Source organism: Phyllostomus discolor, chromosome 7 (assembly GCF_004126475.2).
Source record: "Phyllostomus discolor isolate MPI-MPIP mPhyDis1 chromosome 7, mPhyDis1.pri.v3, whole genome shotgun sequence".
NCBI classification, from domain to species: Eukaryota; Metazoa; Chordata; class Mammalia; order Chiroptera; family Phyllostomidae; genus Phyllostomus; species Phyllostomus discolor.
The window spans coordinates 102,153,517-102,174,364 of NC_040909.2; the positions used below are offsets into that span (position 1 = coordinate 102,153,517).

The 20,848-nt window shown below is 38.5% G+C and overlaps 1 protein-coding gene across 1 annotated transcript in view; it reads left to right on the top strand.

Annotated features, from left to right (window-relative positions):
• Positions 1-2,828: 2,828 nt before the first annotated feature.
• The window catches only part of C7H8orf34 (chromosome 7 C8orf34 homolog), a 302,768-nt gene continuing 284,748 nt past the window's right edge, over positions 2,829-20,848 (top strand). The window contains 4 exon segments of the mRNA XM_028534036.2: positions 2,829-3,469; positions 3,472-3,542; positions 3,544-3,589; positions 3,591-3,665. Coding sequence (XP_028389837.1) covers positions 3,341-3,469; positions 3,472-3,542; positions 3,544-3,589; positions 3,591-3,665 — 321 coding nt within the window. The 5' untranslated portion in view covers positions 2,829-3,340.

Genomic DNA, 20,848 nt, shown 5'->3' on the forward strand with positions numbered 1-20,848 from the left:
AATTAAAATGAAAGATTTTTTTCCTGAAAGTTTGGGCTAAAAACACGGGTATGCATTGTACAGGGCAAAATACAGTAATTTTCAAGATACTGGGCAGAGAATTAAAATAGCTTCAGCTTTGGAGTTAGAAAAACCTGAATCAAAGTTGGCCTTATCAATTACTCATTGTGTGACCTGGGCAAATAATTTATAATATCTTAGCTTCATTGCAGAAATCAGAAGGTCATCTTTGATTCCATCTTTCAGCTTCACCCTACATATAATCAACAAATCAGTCTTCAAATATTTCTTGAACACATCGTATCCTTTCTATCATCGTGTCCTTTGGACATATCCTCAGTCTAAAGGCCAGCAGCCCTCGTGATTTGTTTGTGGATTCTGCAACCCAAATTGGTTTTGCTATCTTCATATAATTCTTCTTTAACTTTTCATGAATGTAACTTTCTAAGAGTTACAACGATCTTTCTAAAACTTTTACCTGACTATGCATAACACTCCTCTGCTCATAAGTCTTTAGCCACTTCGCATTGCCCAGAATATGCAAGTCTGTACTTCTTAAGGCCTTTCAGACCTCTAGTGAACTGAGCTCTGCTTACATGTTTAACTTCCCATGCCAGCCTTTCTCCATACATACCCTGTGTTTCCCGATCCACCAGTCTGTTCTGTGTCTCCATGCCTTTGCACATGGTCATTTTTTTAATGCCAAAACCTGAAATTTATCTTTATCCTCATTCCACCAATTCTATCTGAAAAACTTGAAATTTTTTTGCTCTTTGTTTAACATGTTGCTTAAATACCATCTCCTTTATAGACTTTTCTTGGTGACACTGACACAGGTAGTTTTCCATTATCATAAGTGCACAGCATGTTTTATATACCTCCTGTATTAGCACTATGTACTCTTATGTCATTCTTTGTGTCTGTGCCAATTGCCTCAACAAGACTGAGCCTGAGAACAAAAACAAGGCCTTTCATCTTTGAGTCCTCAGTCCTAGTGTAACATCTGCCATGGGGAGGCTGTGCAATAAGTGTGTATGGTAGTAATGAAGTCAGGTTTGGGGATAAGTGGAAAGAACCAGGAAATGCTTTGTGGAGGAATTGGTATTTGAGGTAGGCCTTGGAAAAATTCTGAAATATTTCCTGAATTTAAAAAATGTAATTTTGGTATATTTAGTATATTAATATTTTTAAATCCTCACCTGATGATATATTTATAGATTTTAGAAAAAGAGGAAAGGAAAGTGGGAGAAGAGGAAGAGCTATGTGAGAAACATTGATTGGCTGTCTCCTGTGTGCACCTAGACCAGGAATTGAATCCACAATTTAGGTATGTGCCTGACTGGGAATCAAACCCACAACCTTTTGGTGCATGGGCTGATGCTCCAACCAGCTGAGCAACCCGGCCAGGGCTATTCAGTATATTAACACACACAAATGTTTATATCTTCATGATTCTCCTTTTAATACAGAAGTATCTTGCCAGTGAATCTTTGTCTTTTCTATTCAGGGTCCTAGGGGCAGTGCCTTGAGCATGGGGAGGACTAAAGAAGTTTGTTAATTATCTGACTTAAAAAAGCATCTTGCTAATATGTCCTAGAGGATGCCAGCCCTTGATTTCAGAGAGGTACCACTCTGATTCTGCAATACTATGTGATACCAGAAATACTTGACTTTTCACCTGGATCATAGATGGCTCTACCCTGTACCTTGTAGCAAAGAAAGGTATTTATATTCACTCCATATATGTCATTCGTCCTGAACATGTTTAAAAAATATAAGTAAGTACATCTTTGATGCATAGTGGAAAACCTGTAACAGGTTTTCCTGGGCAGATCATTGAGTCTGATTGTCAAAGTAATAACTTGGGCATCTTCCCACTCTAAATCACATCTATATCAATGAGAGTTAAGCTCTTAGGTATCCTGGCAGATTTCTTATCTGAATTATTTAAATGGAATTAGCATTACTTTCTTAGATATTACATTCTTATCTGAACTATTGAATGTTTCCCTCTGAGTACATCATTTAAAACAAGGGTCCCCAAACCTGTCAGTGTCCTGTGAGGAACCAGGCCCCACAGCAGCAGTGAGTGGTGGGCAGGGAGGGAAGTTTCCTGGCATTACCGCCTGAGCTCCCCTCCTGTCCTGCACCCCGCCCCCACCCCACATCCCACGCTGTCCTGATGCCTGGTGCCACAAATGTTGGGGACCACTGATTAAAAAAACACTGACACTAATAAAAAATAATAAATTACAGAAATTCAGAAACACAGTGAAGAAAAAGAAATCTGTGCAGTTACAGTCTGCTTCAAGGACAGTTATTCCCTTTATGCTAAACCTTCATATTTACCAATATAAGCTTTTTAATTTTGGTAGCATGTCATGGTTAGGAGCCAGGGACATGGTCATTGGGAACCTCAATGGTTTTTCCACAAGAAAGAGAGCTCTGTGAAGAAAGCTCTGTGTTTATAGATCTTCAACTTGAAAAACCCTCCACTATAAGAAGGGCATTAGCTAAATTTGAGGAGTTCATGGAATATCTAGAAGGATCATTGTTAAGTAGAACAGGGTAGCATCTGAGATGTAGATATGTAATTATAGATAGACATAATTATATGTAGATTAGGAAGGCAGACTTGGAAGCAGGGCTGGCTTCCTTTTATCTCTTCTTCAGTCAAAAGCTGGAGTTGCTCTCAACCTTTGGGAGTTTTCTGCTGGGTTCTCAGCCTGCAGAAGGCTTGCTCCAAGCCAAGGCAGATTTTCCAAGGGAAGACAACTTCATTTTCATGGTAAATCCTCAGACCCATGCACCTTCTCCCAACTCTGCCCTTCTCAGACCCTGAACCACTGTAGGCAGAACAGGAGGTGGCAAGGAGTGGTTCCAGTGGGGCGGTGGGGACCACCCCCTGGAGAACTGTATTTGCAGCTGTCGAAGAGTAGCCAACAAGCACCAGATTTATAAGCACTTTGAAAGAAGCCCCTTAACCATTGGCTTTTTGAGCGGAGCTGTCGCTAGGGAGCAGCGGGCAGGGAGAGCACAAGCTGGGGATAAGCCCAGGTTGTTTGTTGTTGTAACCTGGGAGAGGGACACATGCACTCTACACTCGTACACACGCTCCAGGGAGTTGAATTGGAGCCCCGAGGGCCCTATCCTCAGAGGGCGCCCCCAGGTGCCGCTCTGGGCGGAGCAGCAGCTCCCGGCTAGCCTCCCAAGCCAGGATCCATGCTGCTGCCGCCCAGAGGAGCAAGGCACTGAGGCTCTAATTCCCCAGCGCCTGCTCCAGAGCCAGCGCTGAGGGAGGGAGAGCAGTGGGGGCGGGTGCAGCAGGAGAGCGCGATGAATGAGTTCCCCCCACGTCTCCGAGTTGTCTGAGTTGGCGGTGCCGGTGCTGTGCGGGGTTTCCGGCTCTCAAAGCTCCACGCTTGCCACTCCGGTGGCTGCAGCCCACGCCCACGGCCCTGGCCGAGCCCCTCCAGGCTTGGGGAGCCCAGGCTTGCTAGCTCCTGTCCCCGCCCCAGTCCTGGGAGAAGGTGGGTGGGCCCCCCAGCAGAGGCGCGTTCTGCCGGCACTCAGCTCCCGGCCCCTGCTGTTTCTCCATGGCGTCGTATCAGCAGTCCCGGATCCAGGCTTACCTGGAGAAGAACAAGATCGGTCCCCTGTTTGAGGTAAGGCGCTGTGGAGGAAGGGGTGCCCAGAGGAAAGCAGAACATGCTGGAGGAATAGAGAACAGTGGGGCAGGAGGGGTGCCCCTGTGGCTCCAGGTCGCTGCTATCGCTCTTTTCGCTCTTTTCGGGGCCAGGTGTCCTGGAACACAGCCTGTCCAGCACTTCCCTGGTTACCTGACGTAGACAGGTGCGCTTGGCAGGGTCCAGTCTTAGCCTGTCAGTGGAAGTTTGAGCTGTCCGACTGTCCAGCAGCACCTAGAAACCTCACGCCCAAGACCCTGACAGACTGAGAGGGATGGCGCGCGCGCAAACACACACACACACTCTCTCTCTCTCCCTCTCTCTCTCTCTCTCTCTCTCTCTCTCTCTCTCTCTCTCTCTCTCTCTCTCTCTCTCTCTCTCTCACACACACACACACACACACACACACACACCGGAATTCACACTGTCTTGCATATTGGATTTTTTTTAAAATGTGGGCAGTAGTAGAACCCGAAAAGGTGGAGGAGGTGCTTAGCAGTGGAAAGCAACATGGTTAACAGGGAGAAAGTGGAACTGGTAAGGAGTGGGCTTCGGTAGGTGCGGGCGTGTTGAATGAAATTGTCAAACTGAGACACTGACGTCGGTGTCTGGATGAGAGGAGAGTCCTTTGCATTGCAGACCCTAGCTGGATGACAGGAAGAAAGGGGAGGAGAAAGGTTCGGTAAAAGCATACCGGTATTTATGGGAAAGAGATGTAGCTCTGCTGTGTTCTCTTGCCAAAAAGAATTGATGACAAAAATACAGCAGGAGAAAGGAAGAGCAGGAGGACTCGAGAAAATGAGAATGGGAAACAGAAACCTGGCAGGGGTCAGACATCCCACTGGTTGTTGGAATGCTGGGCAGATGCTGAGGCCAGCGGGGAGGGACACCCCTGGTCTCTCCTCCAGGTCCAGCCACCCAAATGGGCCCCCTTGGGTGGGGCGAGGGGACTTAAGAGGGTCTAGATACCATCCCTAGCCTTCCTCCCCAAAAAACAATTGTGGCCACTCTTGGGGGTTACATGTTCCTGGCCTCAGAGTACGGCTAATGCTCAGCAGGGGAAAGAAATACTGAGAATGGAGAAGCTTCTCTAGGATCCAAGAGAGGGAGAAGTACAGAGAAAACAGTTATGCGAACTAATGCCCCAATAAAACAGGGAAAGGGTGACAAGGGCATGAGATCAGATACATCTTTTACCTGGGAAGGACGGCTTTGAAATATCCAAGACTACATGATATCTTAAGTTTTCCCGCTCAACTTAAACTTACTGTCTTGAACGACAGGACCATAGTTTCTACAGAAACTCGCTGTTGTTTCGAGTCCTAACATCCTGCAGTATATGTCTTGATTCTTGTTTCTGCTGAACGTGTTAACAAAGGAAGTCCATATCCAAAACCAATGCAGAATTGCTGGAGCTACTAGAGTTCTTTTCTTCACCGTTGGTGAAATATTTGGAAAATATAGGTAGTGCTATATGTATTTTTTTAGAAGTAGAAACCTAATAACCTTTTGTGGCACAGTGTATTAATTGCATCAAAAGAAACATAAAATAAATATTTACATTTGGAGGGCTTCTACTCTCTTAGAATATAAAGTACAATTTACCAGGTAGCATAAGTGAAATGTTTTTAATAGATGCTGTTTTCATTTAACATTTTAAGATCCTGAAGAGTCTCTTCAAGTGATAGTAGAGTTTGGAATGCATGCAAACTTTCTTCATAATTAGGAAATAAATCTATTTATGTTTATATAAATATATAAATCTTTATATTTACCAAGTCCTCATTTCAAGAAAATGCTCACCAGCTAGTTCTGCACTGATGAATTTTAAGTGATGTCAAAATTTTCCTATAAAATTCTTATACCTCCTCACTAGAAAACAAACAATGACAAAATTATATGCTTTGTATTTTATCAGTTTCTTTGGTGACATATTACACACATCCCCATATGCAGTGATGAGTAGTTAATTTTTAAGGTGTGCACTTTAAATAATTGAAGGGAGAAAATATGTAAGTTCTCTTTTAACAAAAGCAGATCCTTATACAATAATTTTGATCTTTGTATAGAGCCTTGGTTTTGAGACTAGAATTATACATACTTCACACAATTGGAAAATCTCACTGTGGCTGCCTGTCCCTTCCCATGCTGGAAAACAGTGAACCTAGTGTGAAAAGGATATCGTTGCTCTAATGTTCTCCTCAAAGCCCCCAGCACTTTGGTCACTGGCTCATGTAAGAACTGCTCAAGACAACAATAACAAACAAACAAAAAAATAAACAAAAAACCTACTCAGGAAATCAGAGGAGAAGCCAGGGATCCAAAGAAGAGGCACACATGATTATTACATATTTAATTCCTGGATCACATTATAGAAACAGTGCCATCAGCCAAAAATTGCCCTTTGTCAATCACACATTGAAATGGGTAGGTGTCTCCAAGTTTTATTAACTGTTGTGATTCTTTTTGTGTGTGTGCTGAGGTACTGGAGCTGGCGACATCGGTTTTCTTTAGTTTTGAAAATCTATAAGACCTGACATTGTCCCCTTTACAGATTTTTAAAACTAAGAATGTTTGAAAACCTATTGGAGTGAGGTACTTTAAAGAGAGCACATGAATGTTACTTGAAAACACAGCAAAGGTAACATACTATTCTTGAGAATTCTTGTATCCTGTTTTTTCACATGTATATCTTATTTACTTAGTTGTTATTTAGTTTATTTCTTACTTAGTTTTTCTTCTTTTAACAATGATTGTTTTTACTTTTTAAAAAGATTTTATTCATTTATTTTTAGAGAAAAGGGAAGGGAGGGAGAAAGAGAAGGAGAGAAACATCAATATTTGGTTGCCTCTCTTGTGCATGTGCCCTGGCATGTGCCCTGACTGGGGATTGAACTGGTGAACCTTTGATTCTCAGGCCAGCACTCAGTCCACTGAGCCATCCAGCCAGGGCTTTATTTTATTTGTTTCTAACATTTTATAATTTAAGAAGCTTATGAAATGCTGTACACACTATGGTGTTTCAAAACTACTTAAAATGAATCTCGTTTCCAGGTGATTTAATAGTATAAATTTATACTACCTTTAAATGTGATTTAACTTGTTTTGAGGCATTGTGAAATCATGCCTAGAAATCCCTGCATTGGAGTCTTGGGTAATGACATTTTAATCAGGTAATAAGATGATGTAAGGTAGAAATGGTAGTGGCGACTTACTTCCGCAACTCTTTGATATGTTTATATATTTTTTTTATATTTTTGATAAAGATGTAACACTTTCAGTATTCTGTTGGCTTATTCAGGGCTGACAAGTAGGCCAACCTGGGCATCAATCTGTAAGATATGCTTGACACTGCTTCAATAAATTAGCACTATAAGCCCATTTCCTACAGATTTTCACACATAGCTCCTTGACCAAGACATGGTTTGGCTCCCACTGAAGAAGAGTATTTTTGCAACATAGATAGGCAAAATGTATGGTGTAAACACAAGATATCTCAAACCCTAAGGCTAGCCATGAAACAGCCAAAGAATTTGGCAGTCAGAAATTCTGAAACTAAATAATTAACTGGCATGTAGCTTTTTATTAAGATCAAGTGATTTATTTGTCTGTATTGTAAGCAGCTTAACTTAGTTCCCAAGAGATTATTTGTTGTAGAACAGCACAATAAGTTTATTTTCAACATACAGAAGTATACAATTTCATGTTTCCCATTTCCATTAAAGAAATAGAGTAATTATTTGAAAATTATTGGTAGTAAGGGTGTTCAGGGCAGTCATATACCTTGGTTGGGGCCCAGGTGTACTCACAAAAAGGTAAAATCCTAAACCATTAAAAAGCTGAGTAATAGGGTCTTCATAAAATCTCCATAGGATTTTTAAATCTATGGGGACTGAGTATGTGGCCAACCAAATTCACTACATTTCTCCAGATGTGGTCTGATCCACTGCAAGTAGAATGGAACCACTTTATCACCTTCTTTGTTTAGATCAAAGGATCTCCCCCCACGTGGTCTGAATTGGTGCTCACTAATTCGCTGTCCGTAAGTCATGAAGTAGACTTGTGTCAAGGGTGTGGTCGCTAGTAGCCTGCATCATTCATGTACTTGGTACCTGGCCCCACACTTTTCAGCCACATCTATAATCCTGAAATCCACTGGCCTGGAGTGTATCAGGTAGTCACCTGGCAGGACCAGGAGATTTGTTACACATGAGTAGAGGAGTGTTGAGAAAATAAGTAAATATACCGAAAAAAAAATGCAAGCCATCTCTCTCACTGATGGAGATGGGAATCACAAATATAAAAAGGATAAAAGGTAGAATGAACCTTGAGGTGATGGAATGAAATTGGAGGTATTAATGTGATCTTATGACTTTCAATAATAGGGATAGATATAGATATAACAGAAGTAAGTATGTATTTGTGTGTATTAACATATGTATAAATGTATACATTTTTCCTTATTCTGCCTTACTGTGAGGGCCTGGAAATAGCAGCACCCCTGTAGCAGGGAACATTCTTAGTGACCGTATTTTGGGTTGTAAATGCCATTCTCTGTTAAGTGGAAGCAGGTACCCTTGGAGAAATTGTTGATTTCAGCCTTGCAGCTGGGAAAGTACAAGATGAACCTGGAAAATCTTATTATGCCAGAAAGTAAGAAAGTGGCCAGAGAAAAATAAGTACATGTCAAAAGAACATAGAAGCCAGCTTGAAGAAGCTCTTGTTAACTAAATCTGGGACAATTTAAGAATAAAAATTAAAAATGATAATAACAGATTATCTTAACTGCATAAAGCAGGAATATTTTACTGTACGGGGATAATAATGAGATACATGAATGTGTTTAATTTATATAGAGAAGAAAAAGCTCTATCATAAGTAGAATGCCAATGAATAAAAATAGAAAGGATGATGGAATTAGAAAATCACTACTTGGCAATTGTCTTAATAATTCACGCAAGAAACATTAATTGATGCTAAAACAAATAGGTGAAAATTGTATGAGGAATGAGGTGTTACATCATCTCTAGCATCGTTTCACAAAATAGTTGTTCATTACAACAGAAAAAGTAACTTCGAAGTGAAGAAACCTGGCAGATACTCCTTTACCCAAATAATACAGCAAACCAGCTCTTTGTGCCCCTGACAGGATGCAGGGAAAACAGCGTGGCCTTGCTTCTCTACTTTTTCTGTCAACCATTGTGGCCTGAGTTGAAGAATGAGAAAGTATTTGATAAACTCAATGGGGAAATTTCATTTTCCCAGAGTCTTTAAGCATGTTAAGGTTGTGAGAGTCGAGGGAGGTCTCAGACTGAAAGGACATGACAGCTCAGGGCGGGCCAGGGTCCTAGAGCCCACACCTCCGCTGTGAAGGATGCCATCAGGAAAGTTAGTGACATGGGAATGAGGTCTCTGCATGAATGATATGTGGAATTTTTGTGCTGTTTGTGTACTCTCTGTAGGTTTAAAACTATTTCAAAATAAAAAAATATTAAAAATAAAAATAAAGAGCATCTAGGAAATGAGTATTTACAAACTCGCCCACCCATTTGGTTTCTTTAAACATGAAATTGTGTAAATGTAGTTAAGAATTCTATTAATGGCGTATACACGGAAACCAATAAATAATTAAATAATGAGCTGAGGTTCTGAGTAAAGAAAATTTGCCATTCTGGTTAAGTAAGAATATGCATTTTCCTCTTCTTCCTCTCAAAATTTTATTCAAATATCAGCAAAAATATTTAAAAATAAATGCATGAGAGTGCTTAAAACACAAGAAAAGGTACTGAGGCAGAGAGATTCTCCTTTAGGAACAGAACACTTTTTTTATGAGTGATGGCATCTGTTTTGCACCTCTCTATGGTCAAGTGACAGTCAATGATATGTCATGGGAAGGTCTGAAATTTCCTGGAAGTTGCCTTAAAATGTATGGACTCAGCTGGGACCTGCGCCTCGTATGGTATGTCCTCCCTCTGCTGTGCAGATGCCCCCTTGTAACTCCTCCTTCCTGCCCTTTCTTACTCCCTCCCCATCCTCAAGCAATGGCTGATGCTTTTGTCATTTTGGATCAGTTTTCCTTTTCTAGCGTTTCCTGTGCATTTCTACTTCTTGCTATATTTTTCCATTCAACTTAATTATTTTGCATTCATTCATGTTATATCACGTACCAGTAGTATGTTTCTTTTTATTACTGAGTAGTACTTTGTATGGATTTATGCTTTCATTTCTCTTGAGTATTTACCTGAAGCAGAATGGCTGGATCAATATGGTAGATGAATGTTTAACCTTTTAAGGCCTTAGCCAATTTTTTCCGAGAAGTGGATGTACAATTTGCATTCCTACCAACAGTATATGAGAGTTCTATTTGTTCTACATTCTCACCAAACCATGGTATCATGTTGTGGTTTTCTCTTACATCTCTGATGCCTGATGTGCTGATGATTTTTTCATGTGGTTCCTTGCCTTCTATATATTTTTGGGAGAGTGATTTTTCAGATATTTTGCACAGTTTTAATTGGGTTGTTTGTATTTTTGTTTTGAGTTTTAAGAGTTCTTTATATATCTTAGGTCCTTTGCATTTTCATGTGAATTTTATAATCATTTTGTCAATTTTCACAGAAAAAATACCTGCTAGAATTTTGACTGGAGCTTTGTTGAATTTGTTAATGTAATTAGACAAAATTGAGATCTTAACAATTTTGAGTTAATGTAGAAAATTCAAGGAAATGTACAGAAAAATGTACATTTTATATGTACATTTTATAGGAATTAATATGTGTGTTTATCAAAATATTAGGTATATGTTCAATGGACAAAAATTAATTCTATATTTCTGTTCCACTAAACAACTAGAGGAGTTAAAATAGAAAAGATACTTTTACAATGGCATTGAAAATGTGAAATACTTGGGAAATACTGAAAACTATAAAATACTTCTCAGAGATTTAAGACAGCCTGAATCAATGAAAAGGTATTACCTGGTGCATGGATGGCACAACAATATTGTGAAGAGGTTGAATGACATATACTATCTGACTTCCATGGTCATTAAGTTACAAGTAAAATACAGTGTGATATTGCTGTAACAATAGGAAGTAGATATATGGAACAGATTGAGTTCAGAAATCTAAACCCATGCATATGTGGTCATCGAAGAGGGAAATGCTAATCATTGCAAAAAAGAAGTTATGAAACAATGGGATAGACATAAACAAGAAAAACCGTTCAATTTTCATAAATCACTAACTTGATACAAAGATTAACTTGAAATGGACGATAGACCTAAACATAAATTTTTTTTAAATTTACATCTAGAAGAGAACATAGATTTTTTTCTCACTTTGAGTTTGGCAAATATCTCTTAAATATGACAAAAATATTATAAACTACAAAGGAAAAATCAAGAAACTGGGCTAATTTAAAATTAAACTTTTGCTCTTCAAAAAGCATCTTTAACAAAATAAAAAGACAAACCACAGACTTGGAGAAACCACTCCAAGTCTGAGCATATATTATCTGATAGGGGCCTTGCATCTGACTCAGGCAGACGACATCCCCGCTGCGATGGTGTCAGAGAAGCCCCAGTTAGGAGCCTTGACTTCCATTCCAGCCAGTGGTAACAAGGTCTCCCCGTATGGTGTCAGCGGAGGCCACGTGGGAGCGTGCACATCTCCCACCCCTGGCAGCAGTGAGGTGTCTCTCTCCCTGCCCACTGGGACACATCTGAAGAGGCCTGGAGAAGAGTCAGGACTTTCACTATCACCCAGTGGCAAAAAGGCCACCCTGCCATGAAATCCATGCCAAGATGCATCAAAGTTAACTTCTGAAAACAAAGGAAGAAATATCTTGAAAGCAACTAAGGAAATACAACTCTGTACCTATAGAGCAATGATTTTCTATTTTCCACCATTTTCATCTCATGGCACACATAAACTAATTACTAAAATTTGGCAGCACAGCAAAAACATATATTTTTTGCCAATTTGACAAAAAAAATAGATATAATTTTGATTAATTCACACAAAATAGCTATTGTGTTGGCTGCTGTTTTTCTTTGTTTGACAGGAAAAGAGGTCAGTGCCTCTGACTCAGTAATCAGGTATTACATGTTTTACAAATTCTTGCGGCACACCAGTTGAAAATCACTGCTTTAAAGGAAATAAAACAATTCAATGACAGCAGATTTCTCATCAGACCCTGGAAGTCAGAAGAAAGTGACACAATATTTTTCTAGTGATGAAAAAATAACCCAGAATTCTATATTCAGAGAATTAGAAAGGAAGGAAGAGCACGGGAAGAGCAACTATCTGAGTAAATATAAAACATTTTCTTCTCCTCTCAAGTGTTCTAAATTATGTTTTATTGTTAAAGTAAAAATTATAACAATGTCAGGTGTGGTTTGTTTTTTGTGAAACTTTAAATTTATTATTTTATTTTATTTTATGCACACAACCTCTTGGAAGGTGACTATAATTGTATTCATATTCATATTCATACGTTCCATATGTTACATAGAAGAATGAACTGAGGCTCAGAGTTATAAAAACGGCTGAGTGAATAAATGGTAGAATCGGGTCTTGTGATCACATCTGACTTATAAAACGTAATATTCTCCTGTAAACTTAGTGTGATTATTACCACATAAAATAAATTTTTATTATATTTCATAGGTTAACTACCGTTTATTGAATTTATTGGAATGACATTGGTTTGCAGAACCATACATGTTTCAAGGGTACAACCCAGTAGAACATCATCTGCACACTTCGTCATGTGCCCAGCACCCCAAGCAGTCTCTTTCTGTCCCCCTTTTCCCCACCTTTTTATGGCTGCCTAGTATTCCATTGTGTAAATGTACCACAGTTTTTTTATCCACTTATCTGCTGATGGGCACTTGGGCTGTTTCCAGACCTTGGCTATTGTAAATAACACTACAATAAACATAGGGCTGCATATATCCTTTCAAATTAGTGTTTCAGGTTTCTTTGGCCATATTCTCAGAAATGGAATCACTGGGTCAAAAGGCATTTGCATTTTTAATTTTTCTGAGGAAACTCCATACTGTTTTCTTCAGAGCTGCACCAGTCTGCATTGTACCAATGGTGCACGAGGGTTCCCTTTTCTCCACATCCTCACCAGCGTGTTTGTTGGTTTATTGCTGACAGCCATTCTTACAGGTGTGAGATGATATCTCATTGTGGTTTTAATTTGCTTCTCTCTGGTGATTAGTAACATTGAACATCTTTTCATATGTCTATTGGCCATCCGTATGTCCTCTTTGGAGAAATGTCTATTCAGGTCCTTTGCCTATTTTTTAATTGTGTTTTCTTCTTAGTGTTGAGTTGTATAAGATATTTATATATTTTGGAAATTAACCCCTTATCAGATGTATCATTGGCAGACATGTTCTCACATTCAGCAGGTTCCCTGTTGATGGTTTCTTCTGCTGTGCAAAAGTTTTTATTTTGCTGTAGTCCCATTTGTTTGTTTTTCCCTTGCCTGAGGAAATATACTGGCAAAAATATTGCTGTATTGCTGCAATTTTACTGCCTATGTTTTCTTCTAGGATTTTTATGGTTTCATGACTTACATTGAAATCTTTAATCCATTTTGGTGATTCTTGTGTATGGTGTAAGTTGGTGGTCCAAACTCACTTATTTTGCATGTATCTGTCCAATTTTCTCAACATCACTTATTGAAGAGACTCTTTACCCCATTATGTGTTTTTGCTTCCTTTGTCAAATATTAATTGACCATAAAAGCATGGGTTTATTTCTGTGCTCTCTATTTTGTTCCATTATGCTAATACTATGCTGTTTTGATTACAATGGCCTTATATTAGAGTTTGATATCAGGTAATGTAATACCTCCAACTTTACTTTTTATTCTCAAGATTGCTGAGGCTATTTGGGGTCCTTTGTGGTTCCATATAAATTTTTGGAATATTTGTTCTATATTTGTGTATATCTGTGAGACATATAATTGGTATTTTAATAGAAATTGCATTGAATCTGTAGATTGCTTTTTAATGATGTTAATTTTTCCTATCTGTGAACACAGTATATGCTTCCACTTATTTGTATCTTCTTTAGTTTCTTTCCTCAGTGTCCTACAATTTTCCCAGTACAGGTTTTTTTCATCCTTGGTTAAATTTATTCCTATGTACCTTATTTTTTGTTGTTTTTGCAAATTGGAATGGAGGAAGTAAAATTGTAATTATTCACAGGTGACATGATATTGTATACAGAAAATCCTAAAGACTCCACCAAAAAACTAGTAAGTTTAATAAATGAATTTGGCAAAGTAGAAGGGTAAAAAATTCATATTAATAAATTGGTGGCATTTTTAAATACCAATAATGAAAGAGTTCTCAAATGTGGTTTTAAATATGTGTAGGAAAAATACTTCAGGCAATGGTATTTAAGTAGGGAAGAGTAAAAAGCACAAAGGGCATAAGGTTTCTGTATCTGAACTGGCAAAATTATTATACCTGCAGATAAATTGTATATGTATAACAGGATACCTATAGCAACTGGCAATAAATAAATAAATAAATACACACACACACACACACACACACACACACACAAAGAGATGCTCTGAAAAACTATAGGCAACTCAAAATGAAATTCTAGAAAATGTTTAAGTAATTCCCAAGAACAGAAAAAGAAAGAAAACAATAAAAAACAAAAACAGAGAACAAACAGAAATCAAGAAATAATATGGCAGATTTTAGCCCAAATAGATCAATAATTACATTAAATGCAAATGCTCTAAAAGTACCAATTAAAAGACAGAGATAGAGTGGATTAAAAACCATGACCCAACTCTGTACTTTCTCCAATAATCTCACTTCAATTACAAAGAAATAAGTGAGCTAAAAGTAAGAACAATGGAAAAGTATTATGCAGATATCAAAAGAAAGCAGGATTGACTATGTTAATGTCAGATAAAATAGACTTGAGAGGAGAGAAAATTACCGGAGACAGAAATTGCTGTTACATAATAATAGATGGGTCAATCCACCAAGAAAAATAACCCCCCTAAATGAGTGTGCACTGATCAGCAGAGCTGCAAAATCTGTGAAGCAGAAACTGATAGAACTAAAGAGAAATAGACAAATCTACAATAGCTGTAAACTTCAAAACCCTCTTTGACAATTGATAGTACAATGAGGCAGAAAGTCAGAAATACTATGAAGAACTCAAAGGATCTAGTCAACATTTGTAGATCATGTAACACCAGCAGAATACACATTCTTTTTCAGTGGCACAAAATGTGTACAAAGATGAACCATTCTCTGAGCCGCAAAACAAACCTCAGTTGAAATCATGCAGGGTGTTTTCTCCATCACAGTGGAATAAAACTGGAAATCAATAACAAAGGAAACAGGAAATTTTCCAAAACACACTTCTAAGTAATCTACTGGTCAAAGTAGAAATCCTAAGGAAATTTACAAAATACATTGAACAACAAAAAGGAAAATGCAGCCCTGGCTGGTGTAGCTCAGTGGATTGAGCGTGGAATGGGAACCAAAGTGTCCCAGGTTCGATTCCCAGCCAGGGTACATTCCTGGGTTGCAGGCCAGAACCCCCAGCAACCGCACATTGAATCTCTTTCTCTCTCTCTCTCTCTCTCTCTCCCCCCACCTCCCTAAAAAAATAAAAATAAATAAAATCTTAAAAAAAAAAGGAAAATGCAGCATATCAAATATGTGAGATGCAGCTTTGGCTGTGCTGAGAGGGAGTTTTACACCACCAAGGTGTGTGTTTAAAAAGTGGGCTGACATGACTGGTCTGAACAGGGCCCCTGGTTTCCCTGACTTTTTTCTGTGCCCTCTCTGTAGTGGAGGACAGTCTGAAAGATGTGTTAGTATCAGCAATCTTCTGACATTAAGTATTTGTTCATATATGAGGGGGAACCCCCCAAAACTGCAGTTATCTTCTGGAGGGCAGGACCCTTGCAGTACAGGCTTTGCTTGCTAGGTGAGTGTTCTAGGAACCCAGCTGTATCAGTGTATGAGCTGGTGTTTTTGTGAGAGGCTGTGTGTGGCTTCAGTGAATGTTTTCTGGAAGACGTGAAAGCTTTTGCCCATTTCCTGATGGGTGATTCATGATCGGCGCACCTGCCTACGCTGCACTGAGTGTTCAGCAGTTTTTAACCAAAAACAGTGTGACCGCTCTGCCCCACTCTTCCTATTCACTGCATCTTGCCCCAAGCAACCTTTTTTTTGTTTGTTTCCCCCATGAAAAATATCTTCAAAGGGAAATGATTTGCCTATGGGGAAGAGGTAAAACAAAAATCAGCAGAAGCACTAAAAGGCAATGAATTCCATGAGTTCAAAAACTGGTTTGGGCAGTGGGAAAAATTGTCTAGAGGTATTGCATCTAGTGGAGAGTACTATGAAAGTGACTAAACTTCAAACATGTAAGAATAAATACACAATTTTTTATAAATAAATTCTGGGTGTTTTTGTTCTTCCTCATATCATATCATGTCTTGTGTATAAATGTAGATCTGAAGCTCTTGAAGGTTGTAAAGCTCTGTGGATATTTCTTGAATTAAACAAAGCATTGACTTGCATATATTTTTCCTTCTATGAAAAAAAAACATTGAAGATAGAATGTGCTATCAAATAGCATATTAAGATTTACTTCCTTGAAACCTACAGCAAAATATCCTCCATTCCATTAATTATCCTTCATATACAGTGAATAACTTTTAATTATGTACTTAAGTGAATTAGCCTAATTTAATTCACTTTCAGTTATATTTTTCTCTTTTTAATATCCTCTCTCTGGAGAGGGCTTGATAAATTAATTCACACCACTGTGCAAGGCTTAATGCTAACTTCCCCAAGTGCATTTGCATTAATATAGAGAAAGATGCACGACACAGTTACATGGGATGAGGCAGGTGATCTTTGATGATAACTCATGGCTTAGTGATCACTTACTGCCTGCTTGACTCTAAGAAAGTTACTTGATCTTTGTGAACATTCATGTCCTCATCTGTATAATAATGCTGGAGGGGTATTTCATGAGGAATATGTGAGATGAAGCTGTCTAAAGAACCCAGGTCAGTGTCTGCCCGTTGGTGAACACCCAATCGATTTTGGCTGCCGTCACATTGCATGCTACTACTATTTCTCTTTTTTGTTGGTGTTAATAACCCAGTGGCTTTTGAAGGTTGGTATTTTAGCATCCTGCGATTAGAACAAACATAGAGAGTGCATTTGCTTTTTAGGCTGTAGCTCTTGGATCTCTCAAAAAGCATTGCAGAGAAGGCAGAAAGGAGAGCAGCACTTGAGTAGAGTGAATGAACGGTGTGTATGTGAGTGTGTGTCTGTGTGTCCATTGGTGGGGGCAAGGGCGGCCTTGCTTGTTGCTGTATTTCAACACTGACAATATACTTTGGCAAAGTTTGGGAATATTATATGGAATTAGAAAAGAATCCAGAACATGTTTTATTATTTCGGACAGGCGACCTGGATCACCCTTAACTGCAGGAGCACACGCAGGCCCCACTCCCCATCATTCTCTATGGTTTGATTTTCTTTGCTTGTCTTCACATCCCTTATTGTCACTTGGTATTATTTCATTGGATTTTTAAATTTTCAGTTTATATTCTCTATTCCATTAGAATATAACTCCTTACAGGCAGGTATTTGGTCAGATTTTAACTGCTTATGTCTTCATGACTAGAACATGTCTGGTACATAGTAGACATTTTACTAAATAGTTGTCAGTACATGTATGAATGAAACATATCACGACCAGCCTATCCCTTCTGAAAAGTGTGGTTTGTGTATGAATGATAATTTGCACTAGGAGTCTGGGAATACACTAAGAGGTTTATGGGAGATCTTACTTTCTTAAATAGTCATTATGATTTTATTATCTTTTCAACAGATGTTAAATTTTTTGGTGCATAATGTTTACAACTTCATTTCCATTCCCTCAGTACCTATTTATTGGGTGCTGTATTACCTACTGAGAAATGCAAATTTAAGTAAAACATTTCCTGTCCTCAAAAACTCATGTGTATTTAGAAAAGACTGATATACTAGGGATACTTTCAACAATTCTATTCTCATAATTTTACAAAACTACCTTGGTTTTCTGTTTGTCTGCCCAGTCTATTTTCATGTTCATCAGTGCATTACATCATTATAGTATTGGAAGTAAGAAACTCATATTTGAAATTCAGATTTAGAGATTAATTTTCAAGAAGTTTACCATAGAATCAAGTATGGAAACAATAAAGTCAAGGTCAGATTTGTTAATTAGTTTCTATTGTTGTAGTGTTTGTTTCTGAAAGTTCTTAGCAAAAATCAGACATCGAAGCATGAACTATTAAAAATACTTAAATGATCTGATTGTCAGTAGTGGTCTACATGAAACATTCTGATAGTTTTAATAAGTTGTTCCTTTAACATGCAGAAGAAGAGTTTCTTTTTGAAGTATAGCCTGGAGCAATGAGGAGTGTCTGACTCCTGCTATTTCTTCACTGAGCATACTGATCAAAATTCATAGTAACAAGCTATGAATTAAGAATATATTTGGTTTCTCAATGCATTTGTATTGTACTTGAAATAACCTATCTATACATATGAAGTGAACTTTATTATATAATATTTATTGTAGCCATGTTTTGACATAGTATTTTTAATTTAATGCTCTTTAACCCCTCTGAATTCTCTCTAGAGAATCTAGTATTGTTTGGGTTATTTCATGTTTTCTTTTTATATTTTGCTTACAAAATATAATCTTAGCATTATATAAGTGGTAATTAAAATAGCTACAGTTATTAACACAGAATATTATTCTGGCCAAAAGTATTTATTGAGACTTAGTGGCATAGCAAGTGTATGAACTGTCAAATTTACACAGAACACAAATACTCTACTTGGTGGAAGCCAGTACAAATTTTGCAGGATTATTTTAACTCTAACCCTCGCTTAACGCTGGGTTAAGACATCTGAGTCTGTGTACAGTTGGTGACATCCCATTGCTACGGTCTACAGATCGGTAGCGAATCCAAGACAGGAATCAGTGGCACTAGGTTCATTTTGAGAAATAATATTCAGGGAAGAATTTATGAGGTCACCCAGTTTTATTCTCAGTTACATAAAATGTATTTTGGATAAAGTTAGTTGAATGGTGGCTTGGATATCCATTCTGCATAAGGTCATCCCACTGAAGACTTACTTTTGCCGAGTATTACAGTGGAGTGATTTAAGAAGCCTCTCCTGAGAGTCATAGTAAGAACCTGACCATGAAAACAGAGTTGTGTCTATTCAAGGATATTGTAAAGGGGCACATTAGTTACATCAGCATCCTCTTATGGGAACTGCGGCATAATTTTATGTCAAAAATAGTGTAGGAACATTTTAAATTGTATAACTAATGGCATCCCTGCTGCTCTTCTCTGCCCCCTGCCCCTCCCCTCCAGGTTTCTGGAAAACTCATAGCCTCGTGATGATAGCCAGCATGTAGGCAGTCGTTATGAGCAGCTATACCCTCATTCTTTCCCCCATATTGTCTTCGGTTGTTCTACTTTATCCTTTTCCCTTCACTTTTTATGTATGCCATTTGACTCTAATTTATACTTCTATGGAGAATATCTTAAATTCCTTCTGAAGTAAACATGAATATAAGTATATTATATACATCATAAAGTCACCCACTCGTGGTCCAAATAATTTAGGTACAGTATAGGATATATTTGAATGACCTGTTTCCTGTTGACACACCCTGTAGCTGGCTTTCTTTAAAAAAATATTCACCTCCTTCTGGACTGTTGAGAGTATATTTGAAGAATGATGATTTCTTCCTAGGGTGAATTTCATGAGTAGAAGAGATGGAACTGCCTAACAGCTGCCTATGTCTCAGGACCTTTGCGTGATCTGTTTTCTCTGCTTGAGTTTTCCCCCAACATCTCACATGGCTGACTCCCCTTGCCATTCAGGTCTCAAGTTCAACATCTCCCAGAGGGGCCCTCACAGATGCCTCCATCTCAGCAGTTTCCCTGTGAACCTCCACCCTGCCACAGTGCTTTATTTCTACCACCACACTCATCAAACACTGGCATTTTCTAACTTAATTGTTCAGTATTTGGCTCCTCCCATAATATAACCTCCATGAGGAAAGGGACGTGGTCAATCTTGTTCTTTGATATCTCTCTAATATTGTTCAGTAGCCCATTTCCGTTAATTGGCTGTTCATTTTTAATCTTCTTGCTTAACATTTGCCAAAAAGAATTAAATAAAACTTTTACCCAGATGGGATGTTATGGAGCCATTCAAAATATAGAAGAGATGAATTCCACATTATATATGCAATATTTTTACAACTCTGTAATATACACACAAAAAAGATGGGAAATAACAATGGTTTATAGCTTTTATATGAGATGTACCAGGTTAATGGGCTGGTTTGCTGTAGAACCCATTCAATTTCCCAGGCTCTGTACTGCTGCTGTATTGCTTTAAGATGATTTGGCTTTCCTAGGACCCCTACTGAGTCCCACATAGCTAATATATTTGCATATTAATGCTGAATTTCTTGTGAGTTAAAACCTTAATGAGGATTTTTGGCCAAGGCTGAGGGGAAATCTTGAATTGAGTAGATGAGAGGACAGGTAGTGTGGAAATGAACCTCAGGGGAGTAGAAATGGTGTCCTGGGAGGTAGAAAAGAAATGAGTTAGAACTTTCAAATACAGTCCTACCATCTCCCTACACACCCTCCTTTTAAAACCTTCTTTTAAAGACCTGAAAAAAAACCCGCAAAATTGTAGACTTTACATATATCTGACTTCACAGAACTCATCCTTTGCCTAGGCTCTTTGTAGGAATGCTCAGGAATCAACTACCCTAAGCGTGAACAGAAATGGAAACCGAGGCGGCCTCAGGAAGGCTGCTGAAAGCGTTATAAAGGAAGCGGGGTGCACGTCAGCTGGACATGTCAAAGGCCAGACTGGAGGTGCTGTACCATCGACACATCAGTAGCTGCCTACATGGCATCACCAGTCCACAAATATTTTTGACTGGATACTGTTTGAAAGACTTTCCATGTAGATTATCTTATAACTACCTCAAACTCAAAATGACTAAAAGGAGGCCAGAACAACACAAGATATTCCATTCTTCTTACCTCTTTAT